Here is a 14,725-nt window from a genome sequence, read left to right as displayed (position 1 = left end):
TCCATGTGTGTAAGGGCATTTGTACTGAGGCCTTTTAGTCCTTGCTTGTTTTTTTTTCACTCATGGCTGGTACTCTACCACTTGAGCCCACACCTCAAGTCCAGCTTTTCTGCTGGTTAACTGACGATAAGAGTCTCAAGGACTTTTCTGCCACAGTTAGCTTAGAAATGCAATCTTCACATCTCAGTCTCCTGAGTAGTAAGGGGGTTACACGTATGAGCTACTGGCAGCACCTGGTTACAGCATCCAATTTATAAGAGCTATCAATGCTGTGCTAGCGAAGAGCAGTTTGACCTGTTGCTAAGCAGGGGATGGAGCCAGAGGGAACAGAATTTCTTAGAAATCAGGTTGATTCTGCCACATCAAATCTAGGCCCAGCCCCTTCTCTAAGACAGAAGAAGAAAAGATACTGACTGAAAAAAACCAATCCTATTTTCGTATCATTTTTCTTTGAATGCTATATTATTTAAATACTGGTTCATGCTATCCATGTATAAGATCTTCTTCCGTGACAAGAGAAAAATAACAATCCACAGCAGTACAATGATGATAACAGATTAAGCATCACCTTTTTCCAATGAAAGGCCTTTAGAAAGGATTAGATAGTCTCCTGGTGAAGCCTAGAGTAGCAATCAAGGTGCAAAACTTGGGAGATTTTGGCAGGGAATGCAACAGAACCAGCACTTCCCAGGGAAGCAAAAAATGCAAAAGCACAGATAAAATATAGGTTCCACTGACACACTTCCACCCACCCCACCCCCTGCCCTGCCCCAGCAAGTCTGTCCACAGAGCACAATGGGGTCAGTGAGGACCTGGTTGGTTCTCACAGTAAACAGCCAGTGGGGCTGGTGCTTTTTATCGATGCGAAAAGAACTCAGACACTTCCTGCTATTTAAACAAGGTCCATTTTTCTTTCAAAGAACAGGAAAAGCCACAAGAGATTCCCACAGTGCAAGCAATAAGCCTTTTACTCCCATACTGAGACCTAAGCTAGAATGAAGGAATAAGAAATAAAGTGCTATTTTGCACTCTCGGTACCTATACTCACCTCCTGCCTAGGACGCTCTAGAGGTTTCCATTCTGGCCTGGTTTGTAGCTGGGATTTCCCCCTTGATTTTCAAAGCACTCACCTTCCTCCACTGCTTTCCTGTGTTCTAAGCCCGTTCTGAGGCCATATACAATATCGCTTTCACATACCCAAAAAGGCATCTTTCAGTCACAGCAATACCAAAGCCATTAACAGACTAATAATACAAAGCATCTTGACCCTTGACAATCTCAATCTCAGTCTTAAATGGAAAAGCAGGTCAGTTATCTCTTACAAATATGTTCACTAGGTATCAATAAACACAAGCAAGGTATCGGTGCATTTGGACAACCCAAAACTAGCAGTTTTGGCTCCAGTTTGCAGCAGGTGTAAGTAAAGAATATGAGTCTACTGAACCCTGTGTTCAACTTCCTTAAAAGTAGTCTTACTACAGCAAAGATGAAAACCTACTTTCCTTTCAATCCCTGACCTTGACCCCAGGGGGTCTGGGAATCTGCTAGCTTTTTGGCACAAAACATACTGTTTTTCCTCTTGTTATGATTAGATCTCTGGTGCTCCGTGCAGGACACTGTTTATGCTACTTAAACTTGGCTTTCTGGGAGTGACGACATTCTCATTCATCCCACTGGCAAATACACAACTGTACTGAAGCTTTCTGTGTCATTTTAATTATTTTATCTTTGCAATACTAGGACTGGAATTCAAGGTCTTTGCACATGTGGCAAGAACTTCTTTTTATAAAATTCTTAAAAACTGGCAGTCCTTTCTGCTTGTCAAAGGAGAATAAGCACAACCTAAAAATATTTTTTTCCACGTCAAAATTATTAGCATTTTTACATATAAATTACAAAGGGCAAAAAGGGAAACAGAAACCTCAAGAGCTCTGAATTTTAAGTATGTAAAATCACCACATGGAGCAATCTCATGTGCTTTCCCCTTGCCAGAGCTGGAAACATGTCCCAAGAGTGGGCAAACTCACCTGGAATCCTGATGAAGGACCAGCCATTCTGGGGCTGGATGCTGCACAGTCCCCCAGCAGGCTCTGGAAAGAACTGAGATCTCCCATCCAGCCAGTCTGCAGCCAGCTCAGGCGCCCCATTCAACACACACTGCTTGGCTGCCAGACTCCCGCCTTCCTTCAGAACTTGCCTCTCGTATTCTGCACTTCGGTCATTGCAGTAAGAATCCAGTGGCACTGCGGTGACCTGCAAGGACAGATTCCTGTAACACTTGTACATTTTCCACACTCAATTCATAAGCCTCAACTTTGAGGTCAGGTGACCACTGAGTTGTTAATTAGCATATATTAATTGTAGAAAGGTGTTCCGCTGTGATATGTGCATATAATGTGCTTTGATCAACTTCACCTCTATTACTTTTTCTTACCTTTCAGGCTAAACGTTTTAAATTCTCTGTTGTGACTAATTAAACTGACCCTAATTACCGCAGCGAGCCTCTCCAGTTAGAAGGCTGAGCTCTACTAACACAAACCTACAAATTAAGTATGCAAAGCAAAATTCAGTGTGCAGGTAAATCAAGAGAACAAATAAGTGAATGCACACACACACACCCCTCCCGCCTCCAGTCACTTTACCATTTGCATTCATTGCGAGGTGCTGTTCTTGGCAAAGTGCTATGAGCTCTATCATGTCAGCTAAGGAGCTGGAACTAATAATGAGTCATAATTAAAGAACTGAAGAGTATGGGCCTGGCACATCTGAAGCTATCTTTAATGCTTCTCTGTGTCAAAGCTTGCAAGTTTATCCTTCTGATTAGCAAATCTAAGGGAAGATAAGGAAAACTTTCAGGCCATAAGTTGGGGAAGAGGTAAGAGGACAACAATTTATTAGCAAGTAGAAGATTCATTTTCTGGTTGTGTAAAATTCTTACCTCATCACAAGGCGGATCCCCATACTACTAAGATTCTACCCTCCCAATGGAGTAGGGGGTGGCTCCTAGCTAATTTAGAAGCATAAGCTTCATCTTTTTTCAGCTGTCTGATCTATTCCCAGTCTAAAAGTCAGATGGTATATCCGGCTGTCTATGAAATTGCCTGAAAGGAGCCTACTGAAGATGACAAGGCTACATTCAGTTAAAACGTGTAAGGTTGCAATGATCTGCCAAGCCCACAATAATAAAAATACTAAAAATAAATTTTAAGCTTTAAATTGCTCAGAAAAATCTTTTTTTTTTTTTTTTTTTTGGCCAGTCCTGGGGCTTAGACTCGGGGCCTGAGCACTGTCCCTGGCTTCTTTTTTGCTCAAGGCTAGCACTCTGCTACTTGAGCCACAGTGCCACTTCTGGCCATTTTCTGTATATGTGGTGCTGGGGAATTGAACCCAGGGCCTCATGTACACGAGGCAAGCACTCTTCCCCTAGGCCATATCCCCAGCCCTCAGAAAAATCAGAAAACAGGTAAGACAAAGGTATGGGACGTATCAAAATTTAAAACATTTGCTGTACTCAATTACTGTATCCACAAAATGTGGGCAGTTGGGAAAATCTCTGTCTTGCTACTAAAAATTAAACCTATTTTCATGTCAGTTAATTATTTTCTCTTTTGGCCAGTCGGCGGGGGTGGGGGTGGGGGTGTTGAACTCAAGGCCTGGGCACTGTCCCTGAGCTTCTTTTGCTCAAGACTAGCACTCTACCACTTGAGCCACAGCGCCTCTTCTGGCTTTTTCTGTTTATGTGGTACTGAGGAATCAAACCCAGAGCTTCATGCACGCTAGACAAGCACTCTACCACTAAGCCACATTCCCAGCTGTATGTCAATTAATCTTAAGGGAAGACTTTTGTAATGCATAAGAAACATGAGTGAGAGTAGCTCAAAAGTGCACATTTTGCCAGGCAGGTGAGATAGCTACCCTGGCTAAGCTCTAATTTAAAAACAATTTTGGAGAATGGTTTTTTTCCTCGAGGGGGGCATCCAGCTATAAAATGCATATCATCAAATTATCTTTTTTTTTTTTTTTTTTGGCCAGTCCTGGGCCTTGGACTCAGGGCCTGAGCACTGTCCCTGGCTTCTTCCCGCTCAAGGCTAGCACTCTGCCACTTGAGCCACAGCGCCGCTTCTGGCCGTTTTCTGTATACGTGGTGCTGGGGAATCGAACCTAGGGCCTCGTGTATCCGAGGCAGGCACTCTTGCCACTAGGCTATATCCCTAGCCCCTCATCAAATTATCTTATAAAATATCTAGAACTTTACACTCACACTCTGGGATCTGGGTGTGTGAGACCTAAATTTATGCAGTTTGGTAAAGTATTCTTTAAGAATAAAAAGAAAAAATAGCCAGATGCTAATGGGCTCATGCATGGAACTTTGGAGGCTAATATCCAGGAGAGCCACAGTTTGAAGCCAGCCCAGGCAACTAAGTCCTTTGTATCTCCAATTAGCTAGGAAAAAGCCACATTGAAGGTGTAGCCCAAATGGTAGATGGCCACACAAGCAAGCCAAGCTAGCAGAAGGTCCTAACTTCTTTAAAAAAAAAAAAAGTACAAATTTTAATGAGTCTGAATGAAAGGCCAATATATCCCAATTGTTAATGAACAGCCTTGTATATCAATCCAAGTCTTGAGAACTACTGCACTGGGGTATATAAAAAACTAGCTGTACAAAGTGCCTCTCCTAGGAACAGAAGGTACTAAAAGTTGATAAAGAACTTCATTTACTAATAACCAGGGAATAAACTACTCTGGATTATGTATAATGCGGAACAGAGTTTGCTAGGGAACAGTGCCCTCTACAGTCCAGATCCAAAATTACAATGTGCCACAGTGAATGGCTCCATTACAACCCACCCAGGCAAACCACAGAAATCAGTTTATCCAGACGGCACTAGGAGCCTATATCACTTTCATTTTCTCCAGGGAAGTTTGGTGTTTCTGCTTCCAGTATATTCATTTTTCCTCACTGATACTTCAGTATATGCAAATAAAGACTGAAATTTAAAGCAGGTGGCAGCAGCCCAGATCATAGACCAGAGCAGACATCTTCAATGTAGAATGTGATTTGCATAACCTCACAGTCCAGGCTCTAACAGCTAGATTTCTAGAAAAATGGTTAGAAGTATGTTCTACGTATTTTCAAAAGCACATATACTCTTGGATGAGTTGTCAAATCTAGTCTACAACACATGATCTTCCTGCTTACAGTTGCACTTACTATTTTCTAACATAAGACTGATATTTACACCAATTTTAAACTTATGCTCCACCCCACCCCTTTCTGGCAGAAAGGCAAAACTTAAAAGATTCGAACATAAAGTCTCAGGAATAAAGTGAGAAGGGGAAATTACGCAAGAAGAAGATTGGGAGGATTGTGACACAGGAAGAATGTGTTCCTGCTTAGAAGTCAATTCTAGCCACTCTTACAGTTTAAAAACAAAACTTTCAGCTACAAGCTTTCACCTAGCTGCTAATTTTCATTTGCTGATATTCTTCCAAGAGCTGGGGTGAATGTAAGTGCGAGTTCTAATGAAGTTTGAAACAAAAGGTTTTGAGAAATTTGGTTTGTGAGGAGCCCTGGATCAAGATATATGCATAAATCACAAAATGTCACTTAAGCCGTGTACCTGGTCCAAAAGAGGGCAAAAAAGCTACTTCACCAGTCTGCTAACCCCAAATGGCTGTTTATTAGCTCAGAAACAGGAGATGAAGCATGACCTCTCTCCTCACAAATGGAAAGGCTTTCCCCCTCTTGGCTCTCATGAACTAACCTGTTTCTCGCTTCATTAACCTTCTAGATGAGTGTCTAACAAGGCTGCCTCCTCAGGCATTCAGAGCGTCCTTCCTGAGAACATGTGTGTTCTTGCTCTAACTCTGGGAAGCATGACAGAAACAAGCATTCCCACCCACCCCCACCCCCCGCCCCGGTAAGATGAATTCCAGGGGCCTTACTTTAGTAATCCTATAGAATGAATTCCTCAGCTACTGCTAAGGGGTATAGTTATTTCTGAGTTAACCCTGAGATTTTCATATCATGTACTAGGCAAATTAATTTCTCTTAATAAGGCTAGAGGTGTGGCTCCAGAAGAAAAGTACCTGCCAACCAAGTGTGAAGCCGAGTTCAGACTCTAGCTCCGGGAAAAACAAAACAAGAAAAACACACCAAATCCCCCAACTTAACTCCTGTAGGCCAGAGTTTCAAAGGAAATCAGTTTTTTCTTCTCACTAGATGGGTCACAAGTCTGAAGATATTAGGCATTTCGTGAAGTCTGCCTTATACATAGCTCAGAACTGATCTGCAAGGTGAGAGCTGTGTATGTTTGCATAAAACACCCAGCACACAAAGACATCCATTCGTGTATGCGTGTGTGCACACACTGGTCCCGGGACTTGAACTCTGGTCCTGGGCACTGTCCCTAAGCTTTTGTGCTCAAGTCTAACTCAACCACTTGAGCCACAGTTCCACTCCTGGCCTTTTCTGGTTAACTGGAGATAAAACTATCATGGACTTTCCTGCCTGGGATATTTTTCAGACCACAGTCCTCACATCACAGCCTCATGAGTGGCTAGGATTCACAGGCATAACCCACCACTGCCTCGCTAGAATTCTTCCCATCCTAACAATTATGCAGTGATTACATTCATTTTCAGGTTCAGGACAAGCAAAGTATAAAATTCTAGAAACACATACAGAAAGGGGGCTGAGTAGGAAAGGAGGGTGCTGGAATATAGCTTTTCAGCCAAGGGGATAAAGTTTCCTCCTGCTCCCTGCTTACCATATTTACAGCAATTATACTTTTCTTAAAGGTACATCTATGGCTCTTTAGGGAAACAGCAAACCTGGTAGTATAGACTCTGAAAACAATACTAAAGTACAATCCAGGGTCATGGCTTTGTGATTGTATTGGCATGCCTGTGTGATTGTGGAGTTCTTTTGTTGGTTTTTCAGAAGATCTTGATATGAAGCCTAGAACACTCTTGAACTAAGGATACTGCCTCAATTTCTAAGTGCTGGAATTACACATGTATACAACCACACATTGCTCAAGGTTGTTCCTGAGAGTAGTTGGAATAGATCCTTGGAGGTTTTGAGTGGTAATGAATAATTATGTACATAAACGCAAGACAGCTCACTTTTATTGGCTCTGTAAAACACTAGAATACAAGAAGTCATTCTCTCAGAAATCTACACTCCCTCTATTAGACTTCTTGATACAGAGATCAGATTAAGAATAACAATGAAACCAACCTTCCCACTATGGAAGCACCCGAATTTAGATACATCCTAGAAAAGGTTTATTTCATGGATCAACTTCAATTCTAAAAGAATGTTTTAGAAGAGTATGATAAATACAAAATCGAAGTATCTTCTACATAGCTAATAAAAACCACATTCACACAGACCAACAGGAAGAAAAATCTATGTAGGCAAAGTCAATGGGACTCAATAATGCACTTTATTCCTCTTTAGCTACTCTGATGAATTATATTTTTTGATAAAGTATGCAATCTGATAAAAATAGTGGCAGAAAAATACTTCAGATAAAGACTAACAAGGCTCCTTTCTTTGGAAAGAACTGTGGGCCTAGTAATCCTGGTAGGATGAGTGGAGAAACAAGGTAAAAACACAGAAGTGAAAAATATCAGCCTCCTAGAGCTCCCTGGGTAAACTTAGCATTTCTTCTTGGCACAAAAGGAAACTGCAAGCAGTTCTATTCTCTAACCACTGGCTCTGGCTACACCCCTCTTCTACCCCTCTTATCACATTCTTCATGGATGAAAGGAAGCATTTGTCTAACTGTAATCAAAAAGGATTGGAAAAAGGTGGAAGATGCAGTCAAAGGAAACAACTTACTGAGCTGCTGGAAACAAACTTCTGCAGCAATATCCTTCAGCAATCATGGGGGTGATATTTTGATATTCAAGGTATGAAAAAGGAACCAAATAGGGGCTCAAAGTTGAAACCACAAAAGACACCCCTACTCTGCAAATGACAACATGACTGGTGAATGGCAAGTAAGATGCAATAGTCACTTTACACATGGAACTCAGGTGTGAACCCGTCCAGGGAAGGCTGCATACAAGAAAGGACACACCAAACTAAGAAGTCGGAGTGTTATGTTTCCTTTTGTAAAGTTGAGACTATATACAAGTGATAACGCCAGATTAAATCTCCCTCTTATCAAGCCCTCTCCTATGAAAACCCTTAAAAACCTCAATGCAGGTGATAAATGGCTTTCTCTCCCTCGACCCTGCTGTTGGGTGATAATCTGAGAGATGGCTTGGTCCCACTGTAGTTTGTAACTCCTGATAAAAATTAGAAGCAGCTAGTGACTACACTCTCAAATCTACTCACCTTAAGATGAGGAAGTACAATCATGGGAAAGCCAAGACTATGAAAGCCATCCTCTTTTTTTTGGGGGGGGGGTGGTGGTGGTGGTGGTGGTGGTGTCAGTTGTGGGACTTGAACTTGGGATCTGGGAGCTGTCCTGAGCTCTTTTTAATTCTCTCAAGGCTAGTGCTATACCACTTTGAGCCACAGTGCCACTTCCCATCAGTTTTCTGGCAGTTAATTGGACATAAGTCTCATGGACTCTCCTGACAGGGCTGGCTTCAACCTGTGATCCTCAGATCTCAGCCTCCTAAATTTCTAGGATTACAGGCATGGATCACTGGTGCCCAGCTTTTTTTCTTTTCTTTCTTTTTCTTTTTTTTTTTTTTTTTGCCAGTCCTGGGCCTTGGGCTCAGGGCCTGCCAGCTTTTTTTCTTAATACTAAGATTTATAGGCTTCTCAAGGTCCAAAAAGCTTGTAACAGTTCTGTTTAGGAAATAGATCCCTTGAGAATTTTTTTCTGCAGCACTGCTGATTCCATCTCTTCCCTCCCTTGGAACTTACTCGTGGACTGGCCACACACAAAAACGATGGCAGCTCAGTGGGCAGGCAGCAACGAAGGGAGGAGGTAGCTGATCTCCGCTGGTGGATGAGATGGTCTGAGTAGCCACTCACTGCTTTGCAGTAGCTACTGAAAACAAGAGACTACAAAACAAAAAAGCCAGTTAATGCCACAAACAATTTCGAGGAATGAAGTAAAATAGAAAAAGTGTCACACATTATATATCTGACTTAAAGAACTTTCTGGCTGGCCATAATAGTAATTCTAAGTAAACAACTACTAACCAGACCCAGGAATACAGTTGAGACTAAATCAATTTCAAAGTGTTTTTGTTAATGTATCTCAAAGAAGTATCATTGCTAATTCTCCTTCTTAAACAAGATACTGTTAATTATAAACAAGTACTGCAAAACTTTTCATTCAGGGCTGGGAATATGGCCTAGTGGCAAGAGTGCTTGCCTCCTACACATGAAGCTCTCGGTTCGATTCCCCAGTACCACATATATGGAAAATGGCCAGAAGGGGCGCTGTGGCTCAGGTGGCAGAGTGGTAGCCTTGAGCGGGAAGAAGCCAGGGACAGTGCTCAGGCCCTGAGTCCAAGGCCCAGGACTGGCCAAAAAAACACTTTTCATACAAAACACTATGTGTGGGCTGGGAATGTGGCTTTGTGGCTTAAAAGGGCACTAAGCAGGCAATTTACAAGGCAAGCACTCTTGCCACTAAGCCATATCCCCAGCCCCAAGCAGGCAATTTACGCTGAAACAATTGCTTACCTTTAACAATGGGCAGCTGCAAAGGTTGGGAAAGGAAAGTGGAAAGTTAACTCCAAGTAGGAAGTCCTTGTTCCTCAGGTATCTATGCTGGCTCTCCCCTTCTGGCTCTCCCCAGGAGCGCAGCTGATGGAGCCTGTAGGAGGCTTTCAGAGACAGGAAAAGAGCTAACCATCTGAAACAAACCACAGCAAATATGCTTATTCAGTGCTCCAAGGAGATCTGAGGGTCGTTCACAAAAGTGAGAAACTACCCAAGAGGTGTCTCACATTACATCTATTTTCTAAGTCTTGGAAACTTGAGAAATTTCAAACAAGGATGTTTTATACTTCTATTCCATGAACTGTCATGATTTGGAGTACTCCTACTACAAAACCTAAAATCCAGGCTGGGAATATGGCCTAGTGGTAGAGTGCTTGCCTCCTATACATGAAGCCCTGGGTTCGATTCCTCAGCACCACATATACAGAAAAAGCCAGAAGTGGCGCTGTGGCTCAAGTGGCAGAGTGCTAACCTTAAGCAAAAAGAAGCCAGGGACAGTACTCAGGCCTCGAGTCCAAGGCTCAAGACTGGCCAATTAAAAAAGAAACCAAAATACACTGTAAAGCTTTTCATGTTATTAAGAGTATTCGTGCTTCATTAAAACTCTTACCATAAAAATTTTTCCTGTTGCAAGAAAACTATTATTTTAAAGAATAAGGACATAGAACTAAATTTGTCAACACAAGTGAGGAAGTCTATGCTGTGGTCAATACAAACTAAATGAATCAGCAGTCACTATTTCTCTCTAGAAACCAACATAATAAACTAGAAATTAAAAAATTTATGGAGCTGGGGATATAGCCTAGTGGCAAGAGTGCCTGCCTCGGATACACAAGGCCCAGGACTGGCAAAAAAAAAATAAAAAATAAAAAAAAATTTAATGACTTTTGACAGCAAATATATGGAAGAAAAGCCTAAATATTCTTTATCTAAGATATATAATGAAGCATCATGTAACTAAATGCTCAAAAGAAACTTACACTTCACTTGAAAAAAGAGGTTAAAATAATATAAAATATTTTTCACAGTATTTGACTGCTGTTCCTGTTTATTCTCAACTACTACTACTACTTTCTGTTTTGTTTTTTGCCAGTCGTGGAGCTTGAACTCAGGGCCTGAGCACTGTCCCTGGCTTCTTTTTGCTCAAGGCTAGTACTCTACCACTTGAATCACAGTGCCACTTCCAGCTTTTTCTATATATGTGGTACTGAGGAATCGAACCCAGGGCTTCATGTATACGAGGGTGAGCACTTTACCACTAGGCCATATTCCCAGCCCTCTCAACTACTACTTTCTTATTAAAGAAACAAAAAAACAAAAAACAATTTAGCTGGGTGCCAGTGGCTCATGCCTGTAATCCTAGCTACTTAGGAAGCTAAGATCTGAGGCTCACGGTTTGAAGCCAACCTGGGCAGATAAATCATGTGATTGTTATCTCCAATAAACTACTCAGAAAAAAAAAAAAGCCAGAAATGGCACTACGGCTTAAACGGTAGCCTTGAGCAAAAGCAGGTCAGGTTCAGAGCCTCTCTCTGCCCTAAGTACAAGCCTCAGGACACACACACACACGTACGTGCGTGCGCACGCACACACACGCACTCACGCGGCAAATTTCTCACCTGGCTAAAAGTCCCTGAAGCATGAGGTTTGCCATTTCTGCTGGAGACACATCAATAAAGCGAAGAAAAGAAAAACAGCTTTCTTCATTAATACCTGTAGCATCAAAGAACAATATTAAATCCAATAGTAAACCAAGAAGAAACTGAGTTAAAGACTGCTGAACTGCTTAATTTTTCCTTAAGCACAGATAGTCTAAAGATTCTGAGCTACCCACTGTGTCACATCTTTGTACTATAATCAGAGAAAGCAGCAGCAGGTCTATGAGACAGGTCAGGCTGGAGATGGCTCATCGGGTGTGTAGGGTTTCTGGTCCTTGGATAACTGCCTTTTCTTGTTTTTATCACACCAGGAAAAAGAACAGGACATGACAGAGGAGAAAGATTCTAAACTTTAGTCTTAAAATTCTGGACAATGCTCCAAGTTAAGCAGCTTCCATCTTGTTTAAGAAGAAAGATATTTTTTTAAGAGTTCAGCATTAATACTGCTATATTTCAAGAGTATGAAATACTTAAGAGGCGGAAACAAAGATGAAAGGTCGGTATGACCACTCTCTGTTTATAACCTAAAAATCAGAACCTACAGATGAAGATGACCAATTTATTAAAATTACTAAGACATTACAAATAAAAGCCTACCTATATAGGATAAATAACTTTTAGTTCCAAATCAATTATTTAGCACACCAATAGCATATTTGCAAAATCTTTATAAATCTTTGTTCCCTAAGATCAAAACACTTACCTTTTCTGTGGAAGAGAGACTGTTGGATATAATCTGGTGCAAATGGAGAAAGAAGAATCCTTAACCACCTGTTAAGAAAGTAAAATAAATCTGAACCCCAAAAAAAGTACTACTAATTAAACTGAATGTTCTAATGTAAAAAGAATTTTTGGGGGCTGGGAATGTGGCTTAGTGCTAGAGTGCTTGCCTAGCATGCATGAAGCCCTGGGTTTGATTCCTCAGCACGACATAAAGAGAAAAAGCCAGAAGTGGCACTGAGCTCAAGTGGTAGAATGCCAATCTTGAGGAAAAGGAGCTCAGGGACAGTGCCCAGGCTCTGAGTTCAAGCCCCAGGACTGGTACATCTTTTCTGAGCTAAGTAGTATCTATCATTAATTAGCTTTATATTAATTAGCCATTTAAATCTTTAACAAATTTATCACTATTGACTCTACAAGGAACATTTTAATATGATTCAGTTCTGCAATAAGTATAAACTCTAATGCCAGCCTTACAAACAAGGCACCAAGTTCAAACCCCTATGACACACATTTTTCTCTCTGTCCAAGTATAAAATAAAGGACCACAAGTCAATAACTACAGTATACTGAGGCAGTGAGTACATTAACAGTTCACATATGGTACAACTACATATTTGTACAAAGGTTCACGTTCATGATTCAAAAGGCAAATGGAAGTGGCTAGGGCTTTTGCAACAGTCATAGGACTCAAATTCCTACCATAATGCCACTTGACAAATAGCTGTCCACACTCCGCTTAAATACCTCATTGATGAAAACTCACATATGCTTCCTTAAATTTATCTATGGGAGCTGAGTGTAGTAGCAGACAACTGTAATCCTATTACATAGGACGGTGAGACAGGATCATTACGAGTCTGAGGCTAGACTCAGTGAGTTTCAGACTAGCTTGAACTACGTAGAAAGATCAAAGAACAAATTTATCCTGGGCTAGAGATGTAGGCAGACTCCTCTTTTAGAAAACACAAAATGCTGTGTTTGATCCCCAAGAACAGAAAAAAAAATTCTCTACTAAGCCATAAGAGTGCAAACTATAAAACAAAAACAGTAAACAGGTATTAATATTTTCTCACCTGTCTCTTGAGTGGTTGAAGACCCTGATCTGCCCATGACGATAGATAAACTTTGAAATCTCATATGGCTTTAGGGAAATATGAAACGGAGACCAAGTTTCTTGTCGTTCAAATAACTCTGGGTGATTACAGACCTAAGAGGAAGGAAAAGAGTAAACACATCACTGCTGAAGCTTTGCCTTCGCGAAAACTTTGCCATTTTTATTGCTAGAAGCCTTTGTTCATATGACATCGAGCCTCTAGGCCTTTTCAAATATGTTCACAAAGACAACATCAAGTCTCTTACCTTCCTAAACTGCATGACTAGATTCATGAGGCTGCTGGTGGTGTTCTGTGCTTGCTGGGTAGAGCCCATAGACGATTGTAATAAATCTTCAATGGAAATTTTGTTCTTTAGGGCCTGGTATAATAGCTTTTGTCGGCTAGTCAGTTGGCAGTACATTAGAATTTCAATCTAAAATTCAACAAAAAGATATTTGGGAAATCATTTGTAAGAAAATTTGGTATATGCCTAGAGTAAAACTAGATTATAAATTGAGTTCGTTATCTCTACAAACTGGCGATGTGGATAATTACCCAGGAACAATGTTTCCTTGACCTTTTTTTTTTTTTTTTGGGCCAATCCTGGGCCCTGGACTCAGGGCCTGAGCACTGTCCCTGGCTTCTTCCCGCTCAAGGCTACCACTCTGCCACCTGAGCCACAGCGCCCCCTCTGGCTGTTTTTCATATATGTGGTGCTGGGGAATCGAACTGAGAGCTTCATGTGTAGGAGGCAAGCACTCTTGCCACTAGGCCATATTCCCAGCCCTCTTTGACCTTCTCATGTCATTCACCCTATACACTCTCCCCAGGCAATCTTTTTCCATTCCCAATAGCACCAAGTATTATCATTCACAATAACATGCAGGAAATATAGTGGGAAGAGGATGAGAGGAACGAGTATATATGGGAATTAGGTAGGCTACTGTGAGACTTTCAACGTCTGTAGTGTTTTTAATAACCACAAAGGGTAGGGAAAGTTATGAGCTGATCATTGCTAATGCTCTGCAGTATGTCTAAGAGGATGCACTATACCATTCTTTCAACTTTTAAAATCTCCATTAATAAAAGTTTTTACAAAGTAAAAGAACTGTCATTTCCTTGCTTGCTCGATTCATTTGAGTCCTTTTGGAACATTTTTCATGTCTCTCTTGTGGTACTGGGGATTAAAACAATCAATTTTAAAGATTTCTCCAACTAATTACCCTTCAACTAAATTTTTATCAAAGGAATTTTTCCCCAGAACCTAAGTTGGTGTTTACTGGAGCTTAACCTCTGAGGACTTCATTGCTTACCTTGTCAGACAATTCATTTTCTACATCTTTCTTAATTCTCCTGAGCATAAATGGTTTCAAGATCATGTGCAAGCGAGAGAGTTGATCTGAAATAACAGGAAGCTCTAATTAATATCCTATCCAGACTTAGCACAATCAAAACAAACACCATCTTTGGGCTCAATGTTTCTGTTAAAGTACATGAGAGATTAGAATTGGTCCCTGAGAACTGAGCAATGTAAATTTTCTCTAGCATCT

The 14,725-nt window shown here is 41.1% G+C and overlaps 1 protein-coding gene across 3 annotated transcripts in view; it reads right to left on the bottom strand.

Moving 5' to 3' along the window:
• Ino80 (INO80 complex ATPase subunit) overlaps window positions 1-14,725 on the bottom strand; it is a 79,178-nt gene that overhangs the window by 26,958 nt on the left and 37,495 nt on the right. For all 3 annotated transcript variants that reach the window (XM_048333259.1, XM_048333261.1, XM_048333260.1), the window contains exons 19-26: window positions 14,489-14,574; window positions 13,441-13,608; window positions 13,155-13,288; window positions 12,062-12,129; window positions 11,320-11,413; window positions 9,662-9,833; window positions 8,891-9,031; window positions 2,028-2,253 (exon numbers count right to left, since the gene is read on the bottom strand). In XM_048333259.1, coding sequence (XP_048189216.1) covers window positions 2,028-2,253; window positions 8,891-9,031; window positions 9,662-9,833; window positions 11,320-11,413; window positions 12,062-12,129; window positions 13,155-13,288; window positions 13,441-13,608; window positions 14,489-14,574 — 1,089 coding nt within the window. The remainder of the gene's footprint in view (window positions 1-2,027; window positions 2,254-8,890; window positions 9,032-9,661; window positions 9,834-11,319; window positions 11,414-12,061; window positions 12,130-13,154; window positions 13,289-13,440; window positions 13,609-14,488; window positions 14,575-14,725) is intronic.

The sequence above is a fragment of the Perognathus longimembris genome, chromosome 23 (genome assembly GCF_023159225.1).
Source record: "Perognathus longimembris pacificus isolate PPM17 chromosome 23, ASM2315922v1, whole genome shotgun sequence".
NCBI classification, from domain to species: domain Eukaryota; kingdom Metazoa; phylum Chordata; class Mammalia; order Rodentia; family Heteromyidae; genus Perognathus; species Perognathus longimembris.
This window is presented reverse-complemented; position numbering and strand designations above follow the sequence as displayed.